This window comes from Oncorhynchus tshawytscha, linkage group LG09 (genome assembly GCF_018296145.1).
Source record: "Oncorhynchus tshawytscha isolate Ot180627B linkage group LG09, Otsh_v2.0, whole genome shotgun sequence".
Classification (NCBI taxonomy): Eukaryota; Metazoa; Chordata; class Actinopteri; order Salmoniformes; family Salmonidae; genus Oncorhynchus; species Oncorhynchus tshawytscha.
In genome coordinates this window covers 59,445,304-59,464,893 of record NC_056437.1, presented here as the reverse complement: position 1 = coordinate 59,464,893, position 19,590 = coordinate 59,445,304, and the positions used below count along the sequence as shown (strand labels likewise).

The window sequence follows — 19,590 nt, the reverse complement described above, 5'->3', positions numbered from 1 at the left end:
GTAAAAAGGGGCGTTCCGTCATTCTGACAAGCCCTCTGACCGCACTCGGGGCGTGGCTACTTAATGTGCAAAGAATATCAAAAACTATTATCTCATTAGAAAACTAAAATCACATTCCTATCTTATTAACACAAATACCTTCATCACTTTCATATGTGTTCACAACATATTGGATGAAAATGTAATAACATTACAAAATGAAAAACAATATGACATCTGTTTTCCATAGTTCCCCACTGACCATTTCCCACATTGTTATGTTAGAAATATTGTTCCATTATCATTTTTTGGATGTTAGAGTTTCGGGCGGGCAAAACTGTCTGTGAACAAATTCATTCCTTTGGTTAATACTAAAGAACAATAGAGAGAGTCTCCCTCTCTTGTAATTTACGACCGAGTGTGAACGGTTGACGATCCAGCAGCTCCCCATTTCCCCTCTGTGGGAGAGAGAGAGGCCTGGTTACTGTCACAATCTCGTCAGTCTGACCTGACCCATTCGGATACTCACAGGACAGTCATGACATTACATAGCAAGGATAAAGTAATTTGATATTTCTATATACTGTACATTGCATCTAGATAGATAGTACTTATTCATGATACATTGTTTTTTCAGTCCTAACTATTATAGAACATGAGCTTTTAAAACGCACCACTCAGCTACTCACAGTCCATCCCACCTAACTCCGTAAACCGGCCTCTTTAGATTTCCATATTTTTCTGTTTCACATCAATTTCAAACCTGTGTAAACACATAGTATCTACAGATTGTAAGTTAAAGATACATGTTTTTACAAAAAATATGATTATATTGTTGAGTGCTATTTGTTGGGTGATTGTAGATAAATGATTTGATTTTTCAGCCATTCCTGAACCTGTGACCAGATATCTACTGATTCTGTCTCTTCATAGCAACATTTGCAGAGCTAAGTGGTTGTATGCCCCATAACATTCTGTTTGTGGCAAGAATTTTGTATAATCATTTAAAATGAAAAACTACATTTTCAATCAAGCGTTGTTTTGCGTATTAGTTCATAAATCACGTGCACAGTTGAAAATCTCTTCCCAACTATTTTGCAACCTGTATGGCACCGCCGTCAACATTTTGGTCTGCAAGTAAATCTGTCATATATGTTTTTAGATACATTAAAAAAAGGGGCAAATCTTGGTCTTTAATAAAGGGCAGACAAACAAGTTCCCTACCTTCTCCCCCATCCACTTGCCTCCTCATTTTTGCAGTAATGCTGCAATCAGTTGGTTGTAATTTTGGATAGAGCAAACATTTTCATATATGTTTGTTAACTGCACATGTTTTTTTTAAATTTTATTTATTTATTTGTGTCATTCTACCCCTAACCAGGCAAGTCAGTTAAGAACAAATTCTTATTTTCAATGACAGCCTAGGAACAGTGGGTTAACTGCCTGTTCAGGGGTAGAACGACAGATTTGTACCTTGTCAGCTCGGGGATTTGAACTTGCAACCTTCTGGTTACTAGCCCAACACGCTAACCACTAGGCTACCTTGCCGCCCCATAACTCTACCTTTCCTATTCATAATATCATTACAAAGATATTTCCTTTTTTTTCTCATAAATCATGTTTTATTGTTTTATAAATTATTATATTTGAATTTAACCATATTATTTGTTGTAATATTTGTTCTGTCTTTTCTGGAGGATGAAACTGGAATTGTAACCAGCTTTGTATGACTTGTTTTAGAAAGGGCGACATTTTGAAAACGGTTCCATTTTCAATTAACTGAAAGTGAGAGGTTGTAATCTGGATAAATGCAAAGTAGGACATTTTTGAACAAGGGGTGAGCAATGCTTACTCTACTGGAGAACCAGTTCAGGTTTAAGTATAATTTTTGTATTTTTAATTATTTATTTATTTTTAAAGTTTATTTAACTTGGCAAGTCAGTTAAGAACAAATTCTTATTTCAATGGCGGCCAACACCGGCCGAACCAGGACAACGCTGGGCCAATTGTGCGCCGCCCTATGGGACTCCCAATTACAGACAGTTGTGATACAGCTTGGATATGTATGACTGATGTTTTTAGTGAGAGGTTTAGTGCTTTCATAATTAATAATTTTATTATGAAAGCACTAAACTTTCTTCAACTTTCTGTTAAAATTGGTTGTAGTAAGTTCCTTTAGTTTTTTAGGGATATGAATACCGAGTCTGTCCACTTCACCGTCAGACCATTTTATTGGTAAAAAAACTACACAATAATGTAAAAGTTGTATTTTTATGCGATCCAATACGTAATATGGTACACTGATCATCGTTTGGTTGTAATCCAGAGAGGTTAGAAACATTATCTAGAACCTCTATGCGGCTGTGCAGGGATCACATTCACAAGGTCGCTGGGCCAGATATATAACCAAGACCCATACACAGAGAATGTGCTGACCAGCTAGTGTCTTCACTGATATTTTCAACCTCTCTCTGATCCAGTCTGTAATAACTGCTTGTTTCAAGCAAACCACCATTGTCCCTGTGCCTAAGAACACCAAGGTAACCTGTCTAAATAAATACTGCCCCATAGCACTCACATCTGTAGCCACGAAATGCTTTGAAAGGCTGGACATGACTCACATCAACACCATCATCCCAGAAACCCAGGACCCACTCCAATTTGCATAATGTCCCAACAGATCCACAGATGACGCAACCTCTATTGTACTCCACACTGCCTTTTCCCACCTGAACAAAAGGAACACCTACGTGAGAATGCTGTTCATTGACTACAGTGCAGCATTCAACACCATAGTACCCACCAAGCTCATCACTAAGCTAAGGACCCTGGCACTGAACACCTCCCTCTGCAACTGGATCCTTCCTGACAGGCCGACCCCAGGTGGTGAAGGTAGGCAACAACACATTCGCCATGCTGACCCTCAACACGGGGACCCCTCAGGGGTGCGTGCTCAGTCCCATCCTGTACTCTCTGTTCACTCACGACTGCGTGGCCGTGCACGACTCCAACACCATCATTAAGTTTGCCGACAACACAACGGTGGTAGGCCTGATCACTGATGACAATAAGACAGCCTATAAGGAGGAGGTCAGAGACCTGGCAGTGTGGTGCCAGGGCAACAACCTCTCTATCAATGTGGGCAAGATGAAGGAGCTTATCGTGGACTGCAGGAAACGAAGGGCCGAACACGCCCCATTCACATTGATGGGGCTGTAGAGTGGGTCGAGAGCTTCAAGTTCCTCGGTGTCCACATCACTAAGGAGCTATCATGGACCAAACACACCAACACATTTGTGATGAGGGCACAATAACGCCTCTTCTTCCTCAGGAGGCTGAAAATATGTGTCATGGGCCCTCAGATCCTCAAAAAGTATTCAGCTGCACCATTGAGAGCATCTTGACTGGTTGCATCACTGCTTGGTATGGCAACTGCTCGGCACCTGACTGCAAGGCGCTACAGAGGGTAGTGCGTCGGCCCAGTACATCACTGGGGCCAAACTCTCTGCCTTCCAGGACCTCTATACCAGAGGATGGTAAAACAAATGGTCAAGGACTCCAGCCACCAATGTCATAGAGAGTTCTTTCTGCTACCACACAGCAAGTGATACCAGAGTGCCAAGTCTGTGACCAAAAGGCACCAGAACAGATTCTACACCCAAGCCATAAGAATGCTGAACAGTTAATAAAATTGCTACCCGCACAATTTACATTGACCCCCTCTGTAATGTTTTCATTTTTACCCTTTTTTTCTCCCCAATTTCGTGATTACAGTCTTGTCTCATCGCTCCAACTCCAAAAACGGGCTTGGGAGAGGCGAAGCTCGAGTCATGCGTCCTCCGAAACATGACCCGCAAAGCCGCGCTTCTTTAACACCCGCTTACTTAAGCCGGAAGCCAGCTACACCAATGTGTCAGAGGATACACCGTTCATCTGACGACCGCAGTCAGCCTGCAGGCACCCGGCCCACCACAAGGAGTTGCTAGAGCGCGATGAGTTAAGTGAAGTAAAGTCCCCCCCAGCTAAACCCTCCCCTAACTCGGACTACGGTGGGCCAATTGTGCCCCACCCTATGGGACTCCCGGTCGCGGCCAGTTGTGACACTGCCTGGGATCAAACCCAAGGCTGTTGTGACACCACAACACTGCGATGCAGTGCAGTAGACCGCTGCGCCACAGATATTTCTTTATCTTAATTGTTTTGCACTGACTCTTGCACTGACTCTACGCACCCACTCACACATACTACACTGACACTCCAACACACACACTACATATGCTCAAACACACAGAACACCCACATGCATATTGACGCCACACACACACACACACTCACATGTAGACAAACTTTCACACTTCACATACTTGGCTGTTACTCTGTTTATAATATATCCTGATTGCCAAGTCACTTTTACCTCTCCCCACATGTACATACTATATTACCTCAATTACCTCAACTACCTCGTACCCCTGCATATTGACTCAGTACTGGTAATACTTGCATATAGCCTCGTTATTGTTTTTATTGTGTTACCATTTCCTTTTTCATTTAGCAAATATTTGTCTTACTTTTTAACTCTGCACTGCTGTGTAAGCAATTCACTGTAAAGTCTACACCTGTTGTATTCGGCACATGTGACCAATAACATTTGATTTGATTTTGATTTGATACTCAAGGCAGGTTTAGGAGGGAAATTAAGACCCTGGTTCTATTGTTCAACACAGCACAGCTCAAGTAGCCTATTCATTGTGTTGTGTCCCTTTCTCCAACAGAGCCAGATCCTGCTTTGGACATGAAGACACGAGCGGTGGATGCAATGATGGAGAGGATAAAGAAAGGCATTGTCCTGAGACCCACTCAGAGACCACAGGTAGGGCTAGATAGTGCATGTATAAATCAATCAATCAATCATCAATCAACCAACCAATCAGTCAATCAATCATGCTATCTACAATTGCAGTGGTGAGACATCTGACATTTTGCCTCCTATTTCAGGTCGGATCAGAAGATGACTGTGCCTGGAGGGTGAGCACTTTTGATACCTTTCTCATTATAATAATTGTTATAAAAGACTATTGATTTATTTAATATTAAAATGCTTTTAATAAATGAATCTTTCAATCACAGGACCAGAGGATTGAGAAGAGAAAGTCAGCCGTGCTGGAGCTGAAAGGAATGCTGGTAAGATGGGATCAGTTAAGAATTGGGAGTCCCATAGGGCAGCGCACAATTGGCCCAGTGTCGTCCGGGCTTGGCCGGTGTAGGCCGTCATTGTAAATAAGAATTTGTTCTTAACTGACTTGCCCAGTTAAATAAAGGTTCAATAAGAATGTCAACAACAACAAAAAATCAAAAAATTAAGGATTTTCAATTCTACAAGAGAAGTGAGTCTAATAGGTCGACAGGATTAATAATGTACCCTGATTGGTTTACTGTACTTTTGAATTCTTCTTTTCTTTGACCTGATTGGTTTAACCTCCTCCTCACCTATCCTGATTGTCTACTGTACTACCTCTACTAGGATACCATAAAGCACCAAGGCCACAGGAGGGCATGGTCACGGAATAGGTTCAGCCGAAACGTGGGGGAGGCAGAGCTACAGATGGTGCTACAGAGAAGGAGACGGGCCATGGCGGATGGACAGGACACCCTCAGCTCCGCCCCCTCCACTGCCATAAACCCTACCAAAATACAAGGTGCAGTAGCATCTCCATCCTTTGTTTTAGGGATTGGGGGACAGTCAGTCAGTTTGGGTTTTTAAGGGTTGCAGTGTCCTTTCTGGTTATTGTTTTGTCCACGGGCATTAAATTGATGGTACTACATTTTATTTATTTATTTTATTTCACCTTTATTTAACCAGGTAGGCTAGTTGAGAACAAGTTCTCATTTGCAACTGCGACCTGGTCAAGATAAAGCATAGCAGTGTGAACAGACAACACAGAGTTACACATGGAGTAAACAATTAACAAGTCAATAACACAGTAGAAAAAAAGAGAGTCTATATACATTGTGTGCAAAAGGCATGAAGTAGGCAAATAATTACAATTTTGCAGATTAACACTGGAGTGATAAATGATCAGATGGTCATGTACAGGTAGAGATATTGGTGTGCAAAAGAGCAGAAAAGTAAATAAATAAAAACAGTATGGGGATGAGGTAGGTAAAATTGGGTGGGCTATTTACCGATAGACTATGTACAGCTGCAGCGATCCGTTAGCTGCTCAGATAGCAGATGTTTGAAGTTGGTGAGGGAGATAAAAGTCTCCAACTTCAGCGATTTTTGCAATTCGTTCCAGTCACAGGCAGCAGAGAACTGGAACGAAAGGCGGCCAAATGAGGTGTTGGCTTTAGGGGTGATCAGTGAGATACACCTGCTGGAGCGCGTGCTACGGGTGGGTGTTGCCATCGTGACCAGTGAACTGAGATAAGGCGGAGCTTTACCTAGCATGGACTTGTAGATGACCTGGAACCAGTGGGTATGGCGACGAATATGTAGCGAGGGCCAGCCGACTAAAGCATACAGGTCGCAGTGGTGGGTGGTATAAGGTGCTTTAGTGACAAAACTGATGGCACTGTGATAAACTGCATCCAGTTTGCTGAGTAGAGTGTTGGAAGCTATTTTGTAGATGACGTCGCCAAAGTCGAGGATCGGTAGGATAGTCAGTTTTACGAGGGTAAGTTTGGCGGCGTGAGTGAAGGAGGCTTTGTTGCGGAATAGAAAGCCGACTCTAGATTTGATTTTCGGTTGGAGATGTTTGATATGAGTCTGGAAGGAGAGTTTACAGTCTAGCCAGACACCTAGGTACTTATAGATGTCCACATATTCAAGGTCGGAACCATCCAGGGTGGTGATACTAGTCAGGCGTGCGGGTGCAGGCAGCGAACGGTTGAAAAGCATGCATTTGGTTTTACTAGCATTTAAGAGCAGTTGGAGGCCACGGAAGGAGTGTTGTATGGCATTGAAGCTCGTTTGGAGGTTAGATAGCAGTGTCCAAGGACGGGCCGGAAGTATATAGAATGGTGTCGTCTGCATAGAGGTGGATCAGGGAATCGCCCGCAGCAAGAGCAACATCATTGATATATACAGAGAAAAGAGTCGGCCCGAGAATTGAACCCTGTGGCACCCCCATAGAGACTGCCAGAGGACCGGACAGCATGCCCTCCGATTTGACACACTGAACTCTGTCTGCAAAGTAGTTGGTGAACCAGGCAAAGCAGTCATCAGAAAAACCGAGGCTACTGAGTCTGCCGATAAGAATATGGTGATTGACAGAGTCGAAAGCCTTGGCAAGGTCGATGAAGACGGTTGCACAGTACTGTCTTTTATCGATGGCCGTTATGATATCGTTTAGTACCTTGAGCGTGGCTGAGGTGCACCCGTGACCGGCTCGGAAACCAGATTGCACAGCGGAGAAGGTACGGTGTGATTCGAGATGGTCAGTGACCTGTTTGTTGACTTGGCTTTCGAAGACCTTAGATAGGCAGGGCAGGATGGATATAGGCCTGTAACAGTTTGGGTCCAGGGTGTCTCCCCCTTTGAAGAGGGGGATGACTGCGGCAGCTTTCCAATCCTTGGGGATCTCAGACGATATGAAAGCGAGGTTGAACAGGCTGGTAATAGGGGTTGCGACAATGGCGGCGGATAGTTTCAGAAATAGAGGGTCCAGATTGTCAAGCCCAGCTGATTTGTACGGGTCCAGGTTTTGCAGCTCTTTCAGAACATCTGCTATCTGGATTTGGGTAAAGGAGAACCTGAAGAGGCTTGGGCGAGTAGCTGCGGGGGGGGGCGGAGCTGTTGGCCGAGGTTGGAGTAGCCAGGCGGAAGGCATGGCCAGCCGTTGAGAAATGCTTGTTGACGTTTTCGATAATCATGGATTTATCGGTGGTGACCATGTTACCTAGCCTCAGTGCAGTGGGCAGCTGGGAGGAGGTGCTCTTGTTCTCCATGGACTTCACAGTGTCCTAGAACTTTTTGGAGTTGGAGCTACAGGATGCAAATTTCTGCCTGAAGAAGCTGGCCTTGGCTTCCCTGACTGACTGCGTGTATTGGTTCCTGACTTCCCTAAACAGTTGCATATCGCGGGGACTATTCGATGCTAATGCAGTCCACCACAGGATGTTTTTGTGCTGGTCGAGGGCAGTCAGGTCTGGAGTGAACCAAGGGCTATATCTGTTCTTAGTTCTGCATTTTTTGAACGGAGCATGCTTATCTAAAATGGTGAGGAAGTTACTTTTAAAGAATGACCAGGCATCCTCAACTGACGGGATGAGGTCAATGTCCTTCCAGGATACCCGGGCCAGGTTGATTAGAAAGGCCTGCTCACAGAAGTGTTTTAGGGAGTGTTTGACAGTGATGAGGGGTGGTCGTTTGACTGCGGCTCCGTGGCGGATACAGGCAATGAGGCAGTGATCGCTGAGATCCTGGTTGAAGACTGCAGAGGTGTATTTGGAGGGCCAGTTGGTCAGGATGACGTCTATGAGGGTGCCCTTGTTTACAGATTTAGGGTTGTACCTGGTGGGTTCCTTGATGATTTGTGTGAGATTGAGGGCATCTAGCTTAGATTGTAGGACTGCCGGGGTGTTAAGCATATCCCAGTTTAGGTCACCTAACAGAACAATCTCTGAAGCTAGATGGGGGGCGATCAATTCACAAATATGTCCAGGGCACAGCTGGGAGCTGAGGGGGGGTTGGTAGCAGGCGGCAACAGTGAGAGACTTATTTCTGGAGAGAGTAATTTTTAAGATTAGTAGTTCGAACTGTTTGGGTATGGACCTGGAAAGTATGACATTACTTTGCAGGCTATCTCTACAGTAGACTGCAACTCCTCCCCCTTTGGCAGTTCTATCTTGACGGAAAATGTTATAGTTGGGTATGGAAATCTCAGAATTTTTGGTGGCCTTCCTGAGCCAGGATTCAGACACGGCAAGGACATCAGGGTTAGCAGAGTGTGCTAAAGCAGTGAGTAAAACAAACTTAGGGAGGAGGCTTCTGATGTTGACATGCATGAAACCAAGGCTTTTTCGATCACAGAAGTCAACAAATGAGGGTGCCTGGGGACACGCAGGGCCTGGGTTTACGTCCACATCACCCACGGAACAGAGGAGGAGTAGTATGAGGGTGCGGCTAAAGGCTATCAAAACTGGTCGCCTAGAGCGTTGGGGACAAAGAATAAAAGGAGCAGATTTCTGGGCATGGTAGAATATATTCAGGGCATAATGCGCAGACAGGGGTATGGTGGGGTGCGGGTACAGCGGAGGTAAGCCCAGGCACTGGGTGATGATGAGAGAGGTTGTATCTCTGGACATGCTGGTTGTAATGGGTGAGGTCACCGCATGTGTGGGAGGTGGGACAAAGGGGGTATCAGGGGTATGAAGAGTGGAACTAGGGGCTCCATTGTAAACTAAAACAATGATAACTAACCTGAACAACAGTATACAAGGCATATTGACATTTGAGAGAGACATACAGCGAGGCATACAGTAATCACAGGTGTTGAATTGGGAGAGCTAGCTAAAACAGTAGGTGAGACAACAACAGCTAATCAGCTAGCACAACAACAGCAGGTAAAATGGCGTTGACTAGGCAGGGAGGGTCGGATTAACTACACACAGAGCCTGAGTGCGGCTGGGGCCGACAGATAAAACATAAACAAGCAGAATGGAGTACCGTGATTAATGGACAGTCCAGCATGCATCAGCTATGTAGCCAAGTGATCAGTGTCCAGGGGACAGCGGTGGATGGGGCAGGGAAGCTGGACTGGCGAGTATTATCCAGGTAAAAAAAAACTGGCTGGCTGTGCAGAAGGTAAAAGCCGCTAGCAGTGGCTAACAATGACTAAATAGCTTGTAGCTAGTTAGCTGGTTAGCTTCTGGAGGTTCTTGAATGTGTTCTAAAAATTAAAAATAATAGCGATTCCGTATCACATTGGGTGAGGCAGGTTACCGCGAGGTATAATCGAATTAAAAATCGAAAAGAGATTGAAAGTAAATATGGGTCCAGTGAGTGGTTGGGCTGGCTGGGGACGCGGTGATTCAGACAGTTAGCAGGCCTGTGCTAACAAGCTAACAGTTAGTAGGCCGGGGCTAAACAAGCTAGCAGTTAGCAGACCTGGGCTAAACAAGCTAGCAGTTAGCAGGCCGAATTAGCAAGCAATCAGATAGCAAGGGCTAGAAAGGCTTTGGGGGACGTCGCGATGGGGGTTAAGTCTGTTTATGCCTCTTCATGCGGTGACATTGATAGACCGGTCGTGGGTCCGGATATTGTAGCCCAGGAGTATGCTTCGGTGGTAGCACAGGAGCTCTGGCCGGGCTAGCTTCAAGCTAAGTGGATGGAAACGCTAGCCAGGAGTAATCATCCGGGGTTGCGGTTAGCTAGTTAGCTAGTTGTGAAGATCCAGATGAGAATGTTCCGTTTGCGGTGGGAATCCGGGGATAAAAATAATAAAAATAATAGGTCCATTATGCTCTGGTTAGAGTCGCGTTGTTCGAACTGGCGAGAGCTTTCCGAGCTAAAGGTTAGCTGATGACCGGTTAGCTGATGACCGCTAGCAATGGTTTGCTGACTGATAGCTGGTAGTTAGCTGGCTAGCTTCAGTTGAGGGGTTCCGGATCCGAAGTAAATATAAATACTTTAGAAAAAAAAGCAGATCCTCGCTACATTGGGTGAGGCGGGTTGCAGGAGAGTATTTAGATGTTGAGGTTTAGCAAAATGTTTTAAAAGATATGCGAAGGACAATGTGTAAAAAAAAAAAACGATATATATATATATATAAAACGATATGTACAAGGGACACGACACGACAAGACGTCTGACTGCTACGCCATCTTGCTACATTAAAAGATGGACTGGCCTGGTCGTGGATGGCTTGAAATGGTTTTAGGTCAAAGTTGGTTAAAGAGAAAGCTTGATGCAGATGATAACAAACGAGGGACCAGGAGGACACATCATTATTTTCACTACTTGGTCATTTGACCAATCGGATCAAATCTGAAAAAGATCTGATGTTAAAAAAGATGTGATCGATCAAAAGGAAAAAAAACTAAATTGGGCTGCCTTTCTAAACGCAGCCGTAGTGAGGTTTTTCACTTACCAACAATATTTTAGATTTTTTTTTTTTTTTTTAGATAAAAAATTGCTTCTATACCATGTCTTTCCCCCAGGCCCCCAGCCGGGCAGTCCAGCAGCAGGAACACTTCCCTGGGCAGGAGAGAGTGGCAGCACCCCTGTACTCCGGAGGCTCCAGCAAAAGAGAGAGAAGAGGAACTCCCATATCAGAGAATCAAAACTGATCATCTGCCAGGAGAACATCTGAAAGTTGGGAAAACGGATGACTAGTTTTGGGATACTGTACCACAGTGTTTCCCAAACCTCTCCTTGTGTACCCCCAGCTAGTCCACATATTTGATGCATATGTGGAACCTTTGCCTTGAATAATAATAGTAACTAAAATGTGAGTGGCTTGGGTTAAGGCTTGACCTTAATCTTTGGGTTTTGGAGACCCAAAGGGGTGTGCATTTCTGTTTTTGCCATAGCAGCACACTCCTGATTGAAATAATCCAAGCTTGGTGATGAGTTTATGACTTGAAACTGCTGTGCAGTGCTAGGGAAAACAATTACATTTGGATCACCAAGACCAGGATCAAGAAACACTAGGTTAAGGGTAGTAAAGCCAATGGCAAAGACCTTTCTGTGGCAGTAAGAATGTACAAGGATATTCTACTTGTGCTGGGTGTGAGAAATAACCCATCCATGAATTTCTCTCAATTCACATTCAATGTTGCAACGAGAAAAGCAAAGAGTGAGAAGAATGTGGTTCTGCATTGATGCTCTTATCGTGGAATTCTTGGTGCATTATTGTCCCGATGCTCTGAATTACTTGTCTCTTTTTGTGTAGGGGTCACTTCACTCTAATACCTGCTATGCTTCAGCTGTGTAAAAAAAAAAATACTTCAAAGTGGAAATAATACAATATTTTATTCACATCATGCCTCAGTTGCCATTTGTAAATGGAAAGCACACATGCAGTACCAGTGAATGAAAAATACACATACCACCAGCAAATAATTTCTACTGTTTCTTTTGAAGAGTGGACAGCTACCTTTCCTCTCATTCTGCACTCTGGACCTCCTTGTAGCTAGAGACCTAGCGCCTTAATTAGCTCACACAACAGAGGAATTGTGTCGGCCACCATTTAGGCACTTCATATACTTGGGTTGCCAAGGTGTTGTCGAGCTAAGAGCACTCAGGTGATCTTAAAGGTCCTCCAGCTTCTGAAAGGGTCTGAAATGGAGGCTGGATGGATGGCAGCTTTTTGAGTTCACACTTCCACACACCCCTGCTCTTTGGTAAAAGCATTTGAAAAGGATGGGATTACTTTCCCACTTTGACACCATTTTAGTTTCTGCTGCACGCTGTTCCGTCATTATATATTTATTTAATTTGGCTCCTTTCCTAGAAAGGTCTGCCTTTCACTTTCATCATACATTTTTCATTGTTTTTTTGCCACTCAATCTCAAAGGTGGAGGATTTTTAAATAATGTTGCTACTCCCTTCTGTGTTAGGTGTCTCTCTCTCTCTCTCTCTCTCTCTCTCTCTCTCTCTCTCTCTCTCTCTCTGTGTGTGATGAAATCAACAGAAATAAAGTAGCTTATTAATTCTACTATATTTCTACCACTGTCTCACTATTAAGATTCTACTGTTATTTAACCATTTACAGCATACCTGGAAGACCAGCAGGTAATAGCAGCACATTTATTTCTGATCGTTTATTCCAGCTCTAGCTGTAAACTACAGAGCGCAGGCAGCTCCCCCTCTGTCCAAATGTGCTGGAGTTCCTCCGACCATTACTGGCGCTGTAGCCACAGGGGCACACTGGATCCTGGAGACTGCAGCGCTTTCCTCAATGTCCGACTGCCAGTGGGGCGAACTTTGACCAACCACCAGTTAGCTAAATTATTTCGTAGCACTTACTGTCACTTTTGTTTTTAAATATATATATATATGTGTGTGTTTTACATGAAACGAGATGTGGTTTATTTATTTACTAAGTTGGCTGTCGTTGGTGATACAGATATCTTTCATCACACTAGCAATTGGTGAGTTTACTTTTTGAAGTTGTTAGCTACCGTAGCTAGCATCGCCACATTACCTTCTTTCACACCCAGCCTATCGATGCATGCCAATTCGGCCTGGGCTCAGGGGTGCAAGCAAAGTGACAATCAGCAATGTGGCAGAATAAACTTTACTAACTTGCCAGTTGGGATAATAGTAGAAATGTAGTTAACAATGCTAGGCACATAACGTAGCGTGGCAAATTCCCATAGCTAGCTACAGCTAGTGTGTGAGCTAACAGCCAACTGGGTAGCTAACGTTAGTTGTGATTCACAATCCAACCAAGAGAGTTAAGCAAATCTACTTGTTTTCACGTGCAAAGTTAACTGTAATCAATACAGTAATATATTGGCTCACCTGCGGCGTTTCATCCAGCCTGCAACTGGTGACAAACCTTACCCAATGTTAACTACTATTGCTGGTCCATACCTATTGCTGGTTGTTGTGCAAGGGGCTACTAGTAACTAACTAGTTAGCGAGTATCTTTACCACAACACTGCTATTTACAGAATCGCAAACTAACATTATTGGAAAGCCAATCGTATAACGCAATAGTTGGATAGAAATATCTGGCACGTAACTGTTCGACGGGTGCCCTAATGTTACTCCTATATTCCAAGCAGCGGAGTTGAGTGGTCCTAAATCCCGCTTTCACACCGCCCCATTCATTGAAATCGCAATTTAGCCAACACTCATCTATTTTTGTGACTACCTGGACTTACCATTTCGTTTTTAAGTATTGAAACCAAACCATGGGATTTCGTAATTTCAAATAGGCTACATGTCGTATTAAAGAGCATATACAGTGCATTTCCACATTTTGTTACGTTACAGGTTTATTCTAAAATGGATGGGGGGGGGGAATCCTCATCAATCTACACACAATACACCATAATGACAAAGCGAAAACAGGGTTTTAGAAATGTTTACAAATTAATTTAAAAAAAAAAACATCTTATTTACATAAGTAATCAGCCCCTTTGCTATGAGACTCGAAATTGAGCTCAGGTACATCCTGTTTCCATTGATCGTCCTTGATTTGAGTCCACTTGTTGTAAATTCAATTGATTGGACATGATTTGGAAAGGCACACACTATATAAGGTCCCACAATTGACAGTGCATTTCAGAGCAAAAACCAAGCCATGAGGTCGAAGGAATTGTCCGTAGAGTTCCGACACTGGATTGTGTTGAGGCACAGATCTGGGGAAGGGTACCAAAACATTTCTTCAGAATTGAATGCCTGCAATAACACAGTGGTCACCATCATTCTTAGATGGAAGAAGTTTGGAACCACCAAGACTTCCTAGAGCTGGCCGCCCGGCCAAATTGAGCAATTGTGGAGAAGGGCCTTGGTCAGGGAGGTGACCAAGAACCCGATGGTCACTCTGACAGAGCTCCAGAGTTCCTCTTTGGAGATGGGAGAACCTTCCAGAAGGACAAGCATCTCTGCAGCACTCCACCTATCAGGCCTTTAAGGTAGAGTGGCCAGACGGAAGCCACTCCTCAGTAAAAGGCACATGACAGCCTGCTTGGAGTTGGCCAAAAGGCACCTAAAGGACTCTCAGATCATGAGAAACAAGATTCTCTGGTCTGATGAAACCAAGATTGAACTATTTTGTCTGAATGCCAAGCGTCATGTCTTGAGGAAACCTGGCACCATCTCTACGGTGAAGCATGGTGGTGGCAGCATCATGCTATGGGGATGTTTTTCAGCGGCAGGGACTGTGAGACTAGTCAGGATCGAGGAAAAGCTGAACGGATCAAAGTACAGAGAGCTTCTTGATGAAAACCTGCCCCAGAGCACTCAGGACCCCCGATTGGGGTGAAGGTCCAACAAGACAACGACCCTAAGCACACAGCCAAGACAACGCAGGAATGGCTTCGGGACAAGTCTCTGAATGTCCTTGAGTGGCCCAGCCAGAGCCCAGACTTGAACCTGTTTGAACATCTCTGGAGAGACCTGAAAATAGCTGTGCAGTGACCCTCCCCATCCAACCTGACAGATTGCTCCGCTCCGCTCACATACTCTGATTCCAAGGACCAATGTTTTGTTTAAAGGCGAATTGGCTCTGGAAGCCAAAACAGCCAAATACTCCCCTCTGTGTGGGAACCCTAACCATATAAAGGTGTGTACTAATTTAAATAGAAAAGTATTTCACGCTGATATGAAGATACACTCCTTATGCTTCCAAAACCGTACCGCAACCGATGCATGTTTAACTTTCGGGAAGATACTATTGTCAATATTAGTGATATGGGAAAAAAGTCGATAGGTAGATATCGGGATATTATTTTTGATGATCGCAATACCTTTTAGAATAGTGAGAATTGCAATACATATCGCATCGGCACCTAAGTATCATGATAATCTTGAGCACCCTGGCAAATCCTAGTCAATAGGCGCTAAAGCAGTTAGTGTGTATGACTGAATGGGGTAGAAGTCATCTGGCTTATGCCCTTGTTTAAAACCAGTCTACTGGGCTAGTAGGTTTAGCTGTGCAGATGGGTTGACAAATTCTACACATTTTTGACGTGTTAAATGCATGCACATCTGTAAACTTAGAAGATAATACTAGTTTGAAAGTCGAGTGAGAACTTTTGTCACAGGCTGTTTATTTTTATCCTAAAATCCAATCTGATTGGACAGCTGTCACTTATTGCCCGGCATGTCTATTTTAGCAACTAATGTCATCAGCAATGATGTAGTAATCACCAATAACCGGTAAATGAACATAGTCCATGTGGATTTAATGCGAATGTGCGTCAAAACAGTTCTTGAATCTCTTGTTCAAACAGTGAGTGAGTTTGCACTGCAGGCATTGAGGTGGTAGAACGAAGAGAGATAGCTGTCTGATGCGGGATAATAAATAAATAAAAATGTCTGCCTGTCATGCCTCGCTATGAGTTTCACCGGCACTTGGGCATAGGGTTCAAAAGTGCGCTCTGTGTGTTTAGAAGGCCGGGTGGGCATGGAGTACTTTGCCTTACATGACGAGATGCAGATCCTTTGTGTGTGTGTGTGTGTGTGCTGTCACCCCCTTCTCTTTGACGTAATTGTTCTGACTCGTTTTAGTGCTTTTGCCTCAAGTAGCCTTTTCTGGAAGCATGTTAGTAAATGTCTGATTCTGTCTAGGCTACCTTCAGTTTTTCAGGGGTTATTTTGGGTCTTGTGTATGTGTTTGTTTGTGTGGGTTTACTGCCGTGAATGTTGTTTACTTATTCATCAATCGATCTCATCCCTTGTATGTCACAGTGCTGTCTATGGACAAGCTGGTAAATGCATTTTGTTGGTTGTTTTTATTTTATTTATTAGTACGTCTCTCCTCCCCCCCCCCCAGCTGCTGGCCTGTATTATTTGGCAGAACTAATAGAAGAGTACACAGTTGCCACTAGTCGAATAATAAAGTACATGATACTGGTGAGTAGTTTCTCTTGGATGATATCTAACACAGTGAATTTGACCGATCATTTTCCCGAACACTTCGGCCTACAGTGTACACATTCAAACTACCTCTCTACAGTAACCGATCAGTCTTACAGCCTAAATATCTTGGTCACCTACTTGTACATTAATCTCTTCTGAACAACTCTCCCCTTCTCCCCCTTTTTACTTGTTAGGTGACCCAGTATTCCCATATGTCCTAGGCCACATTCAAAATGTTGCACTACTTTGGTCCAGAGGCCTATGAACAAAAATGTTGCACTATATGGTGAATAGGCATTTCAGATGTGCCCTATACCGCAGAGGGGAGGAGTACTACTAACACCCCTCCTCTGTGTACTGTACTTTAGTTCTCTACAGGTGTGCTGACGGGCCTGTACCTGTTTGAGGGCTTCCCATGGCTGATGATGGGCTGTGGTCTCTTCACCAACCTGGTGTACTTTGGCCTCCTGCAGACCTTCCCTTACATACTGCTGAGCTCACCCAACTTCATTCTCTCCTGTGGTGAGCATCAGAGGCAGGCAGCAGCTGAGGCGGGAACAAGTGTACAGTGGCGATAGCTTTCTAGATGTAAACGCCAATCGATAATATGCAGGGCCTGGAGTTTCTTCCCTGGTCATGTGGCCTAATTGAACTGTTTAAAATACACTATTCATCCCTCCTACATCTTTGTCTCCCCCCCCGCTCTCCCTCTTTCTCTCAGTATTGGTGGTGTTGAATCACTACATGGCTTTCCAGTACTTTGCTGAAGAGTATTACCCCTTCTCAGAGGTAAGCCTAGGACGCACACACACACACACCTCTGAGGTGAGCCTAATCTGTGTTGATTACTCCTGAGCTCTTATGAGCAAAGTATTGCAGGGAACATAATCTTTTATTTAGTTAGCAAATGACATAATGGAACTATATGAGTGATTGCTCAAACACTCAGGGTTGGGTAGGTTACGTTCCAAATGTAATCATTACAGTTACTAGTTACCTGTCCAAAATTGTGACCAGTAACATCATTTATGGATTACACCAACTCAGTAGCGTAATCAGATTACTTGCAGGTACTTTTGGATTACTTTCCCCTTCATAAGAAGACAGTTTTTACATTTTTTTTATCAGTTACTCCCCAACCCTGCAAATACCTCACCTAGGGCAAAGACAGTTGCGATGTGTAATGGGAATATTTAAACTGAATGAAGTTAATATTCAAAGACCGAGGAATCACTGATTTATCATTGTTTTCTCTCAACACTGATTCTGTTGTATGTGACAAAGTCACTGCTTTTTCTTTTGCCCTTCATACAAAGCCTCTCAGGCTGGTGTTTACAGAACAGCCGTCTGCTGATTAGGACCTAGTAGTTATAGGCTATATGTTTTGCTATGATCAGGAAAAACTCTGAGCCCTAGTCGTAAACTCTAAAGGCAGAGTATTTCCTTGTCAGGAATCACTCCTGGCCCTGTAGCTCCTCTCTTCACCTCTTTTCCTTCTCAATTCCATATCTTCTTCTCCCTGAAGGTCCTGGCGTACTTCACCATCTGCCTGTGGATCATCCCCTTCTCCTTCTTTGTGTCGCTATCGGCGGGGGAGAACGTGCTTCCGTCCACCGTGCAGCAAGGAGGTGAGCTCTTCAGGCGAAGTCTGAAATGACACCCAATTTCCTGTGTAGTGCACTGCTTTTGACCAGAGCCTTATGATACGGATACTTAGTCCTGTTCAGTAGGGAACACACTTAATTACAGTGGAAAACGTTTACCAGGAAAGTACGTTTTCCCCTATATAACTAGTTCTGTTAAATGTTGTTTTCTCCCTGCTGGACCCCACCCAGATATAGCACGTTCAGGTACCATTCCCCCAGTTGTTCACCTCTTAGCCAACCAGGTTCTTTTACTAAAAATGATTTAACTCTCTTTCTCAACAACTTATCTGGTTAGATAAATTCAACACATTTCAAATGTATTTTTCTCCTCTCTTTCCTTCTCTAGATGACGTGGTCTCAAATTACTTCACCAAGGGCAAGAGGGGCAAGAGGTCTGGCATCCTGCTCATCTTCTCTTTCCTCAAGGAGGCAGTGTTGCCTAGTCGACAGAAGATGTACTGAGGCTCTACTCGGTGGGGGGTTGGGGTGGTCGGGGGGTGGTAGGGGTACAAGGGTATATTTGGGAAGGGACGAAAGGAGAGGTGGAAGAAGAGCTCATTGTAGCAGAGCAGACGAGAGCTTCCCGTTATTGCGACGGACTAGCAGCAGTGTGTTTACAGAACTTGTACATCTCTCATAGTCGCTCTCTTTCTCCCTCTAGCGCTGTCTGCATCTGAAATGGCACTCTGTTGCCTATATAGTGCACCATATAGTGAATAGGGTATCCATGGTTGTCTGTGATGATGGTGACTGCAAACAAAGAACTGAATGCCTCCCTGGCTCCTGTTCTCCAGCTACAGGAGGTGTCTCAAATAGGCTCTCTTCTGCATCAGACTATTCTGTTCTGTTAAAAAAAACAACTAAAACCAGTGTTTCTTATTGGACAAGTTCATGTTGTCCCCTCTGGGTTTTAGTCAGTTGAGGGTGGAGGGCAGGTTGAAGGGGGGAAGAGGGGAACAGGGTTGGTGTGAAACGAGGCCTAGACCGGATCACTTGTTTGCGTCCCAAAGGTCACCCTATTCCCTACATGGTGCAGAGTCCCATGGGCCCTGGTAAAAAAAACTAGTGCCCTATGAAGGGAATAGGGTACCATTTTGGGAAGCAGCTCTTGTGTTGTGTGCTGGGTCGCTAACTCCCTACTAGTATGGGGTCGCCTACTAAGCCAATGTTTGTACGTGGCCGCATAGGAACAAATGAGTTTTTCTTTTGTACCGGTCAACAATCATCAATGACTCCATGGCTCTCAAACGGCTCATTCTCTTAAATAATACAAGTGATTTTTCTTTTGTATGTCAATTGATTAAAAAAACACCAGAAACAAACTAACATGCCCACGAATACTTATGAATCTGTGATAAGGTAGTTGACGTGCAATCATTTTTGTACGCTTGTTATGGGTGAATCGGGTAAGTTTGGCGAGAGAAACTG

The 19,590-nt window shown here is 44.1% G+C and overlaps 2 protein-coding genes across 3 annotated transcripts in view; both read left to right on the top strand.

Annotated features, from left to right (window-relative positions):
• shtn2 (shootin 2) overlaps positions 1-11,961 on the top strand; it is a 40,447-nt gene extending 28,486 nt beyond the window's left edge. For both annotated transcript variants that reach the window (XM_042327145.1, XM_042327144.1), the window contains exons 13-17: positions 4,752-4,849; positions 4,975-5,004; positions 5,107-5,160; positions 5,501-5,675; positions 11,140-11,961. In XM_042327145.1, coding sequence (XP_042183079.1) covers positions 4,752-4,849; positions 4,975-5,004; positions 5,107-5,160; positions 5,501-5,675; positions 11,140-11,291 — 509 coding nt within the window. In that variant the 3' untranslated portion in view covers positions 11,292-11,961. The remainder of the gene's footprint in view (positions 1-4,751; positions 4,850-4,974; positions 5,005-5,106; positions 5,161-5,500; positions 5,676-11,139) is intronic.
• An 878-nt stretch (positions 11,962-12,839) lies between these two features.
• Positions 12,840-18,643, top strand: tex261 (testis expressed 261). Its single transcript, XM_024373493.2, has 6 exons — positions 12,840-13,074; positions 16,431-16,510; positions 16,885-17,038; positions 17,238-17,305; positions 18,042-18,144; positions 18,509-18,643. The coding sequence occupies exons 1-6, from the start codon at positions 13,005-13,007 to the stop codon at positions 18,622-18,624; spliced, it is 591 nt and encodes a 196-aa protein (XP_024229261.2). The 5' UTR covers positions 12,840-13,004; the 3' UTR covers positions 18,625-18,643.
• Positions 18,644-19,590: the final 947 nt, after the last annotated feature.

Coding starts and splice junctions, on each gene's coding strand:
- tex261 (XM_024373493.2), top strand. CDS start 13,005: ATGTGGTTTATTTATTTACTAAGTTGGCTGTCGTTGGTGATACAGATA. Junction 16,511..16,884: donor TAATAAAGTACATGATACTG/GTGAGTAGTTTC, acceptor ACTGTACTTTAG/TTCTCTACAGGTGTGCTGAC. Junction 18,145..18,508: donor GTCCACCGTGCAGCAAGGAG/GTGAGCTCTTCA, acceptor TTCCTTCTCTAG/ATGACGTGGTCTCAAATTAC.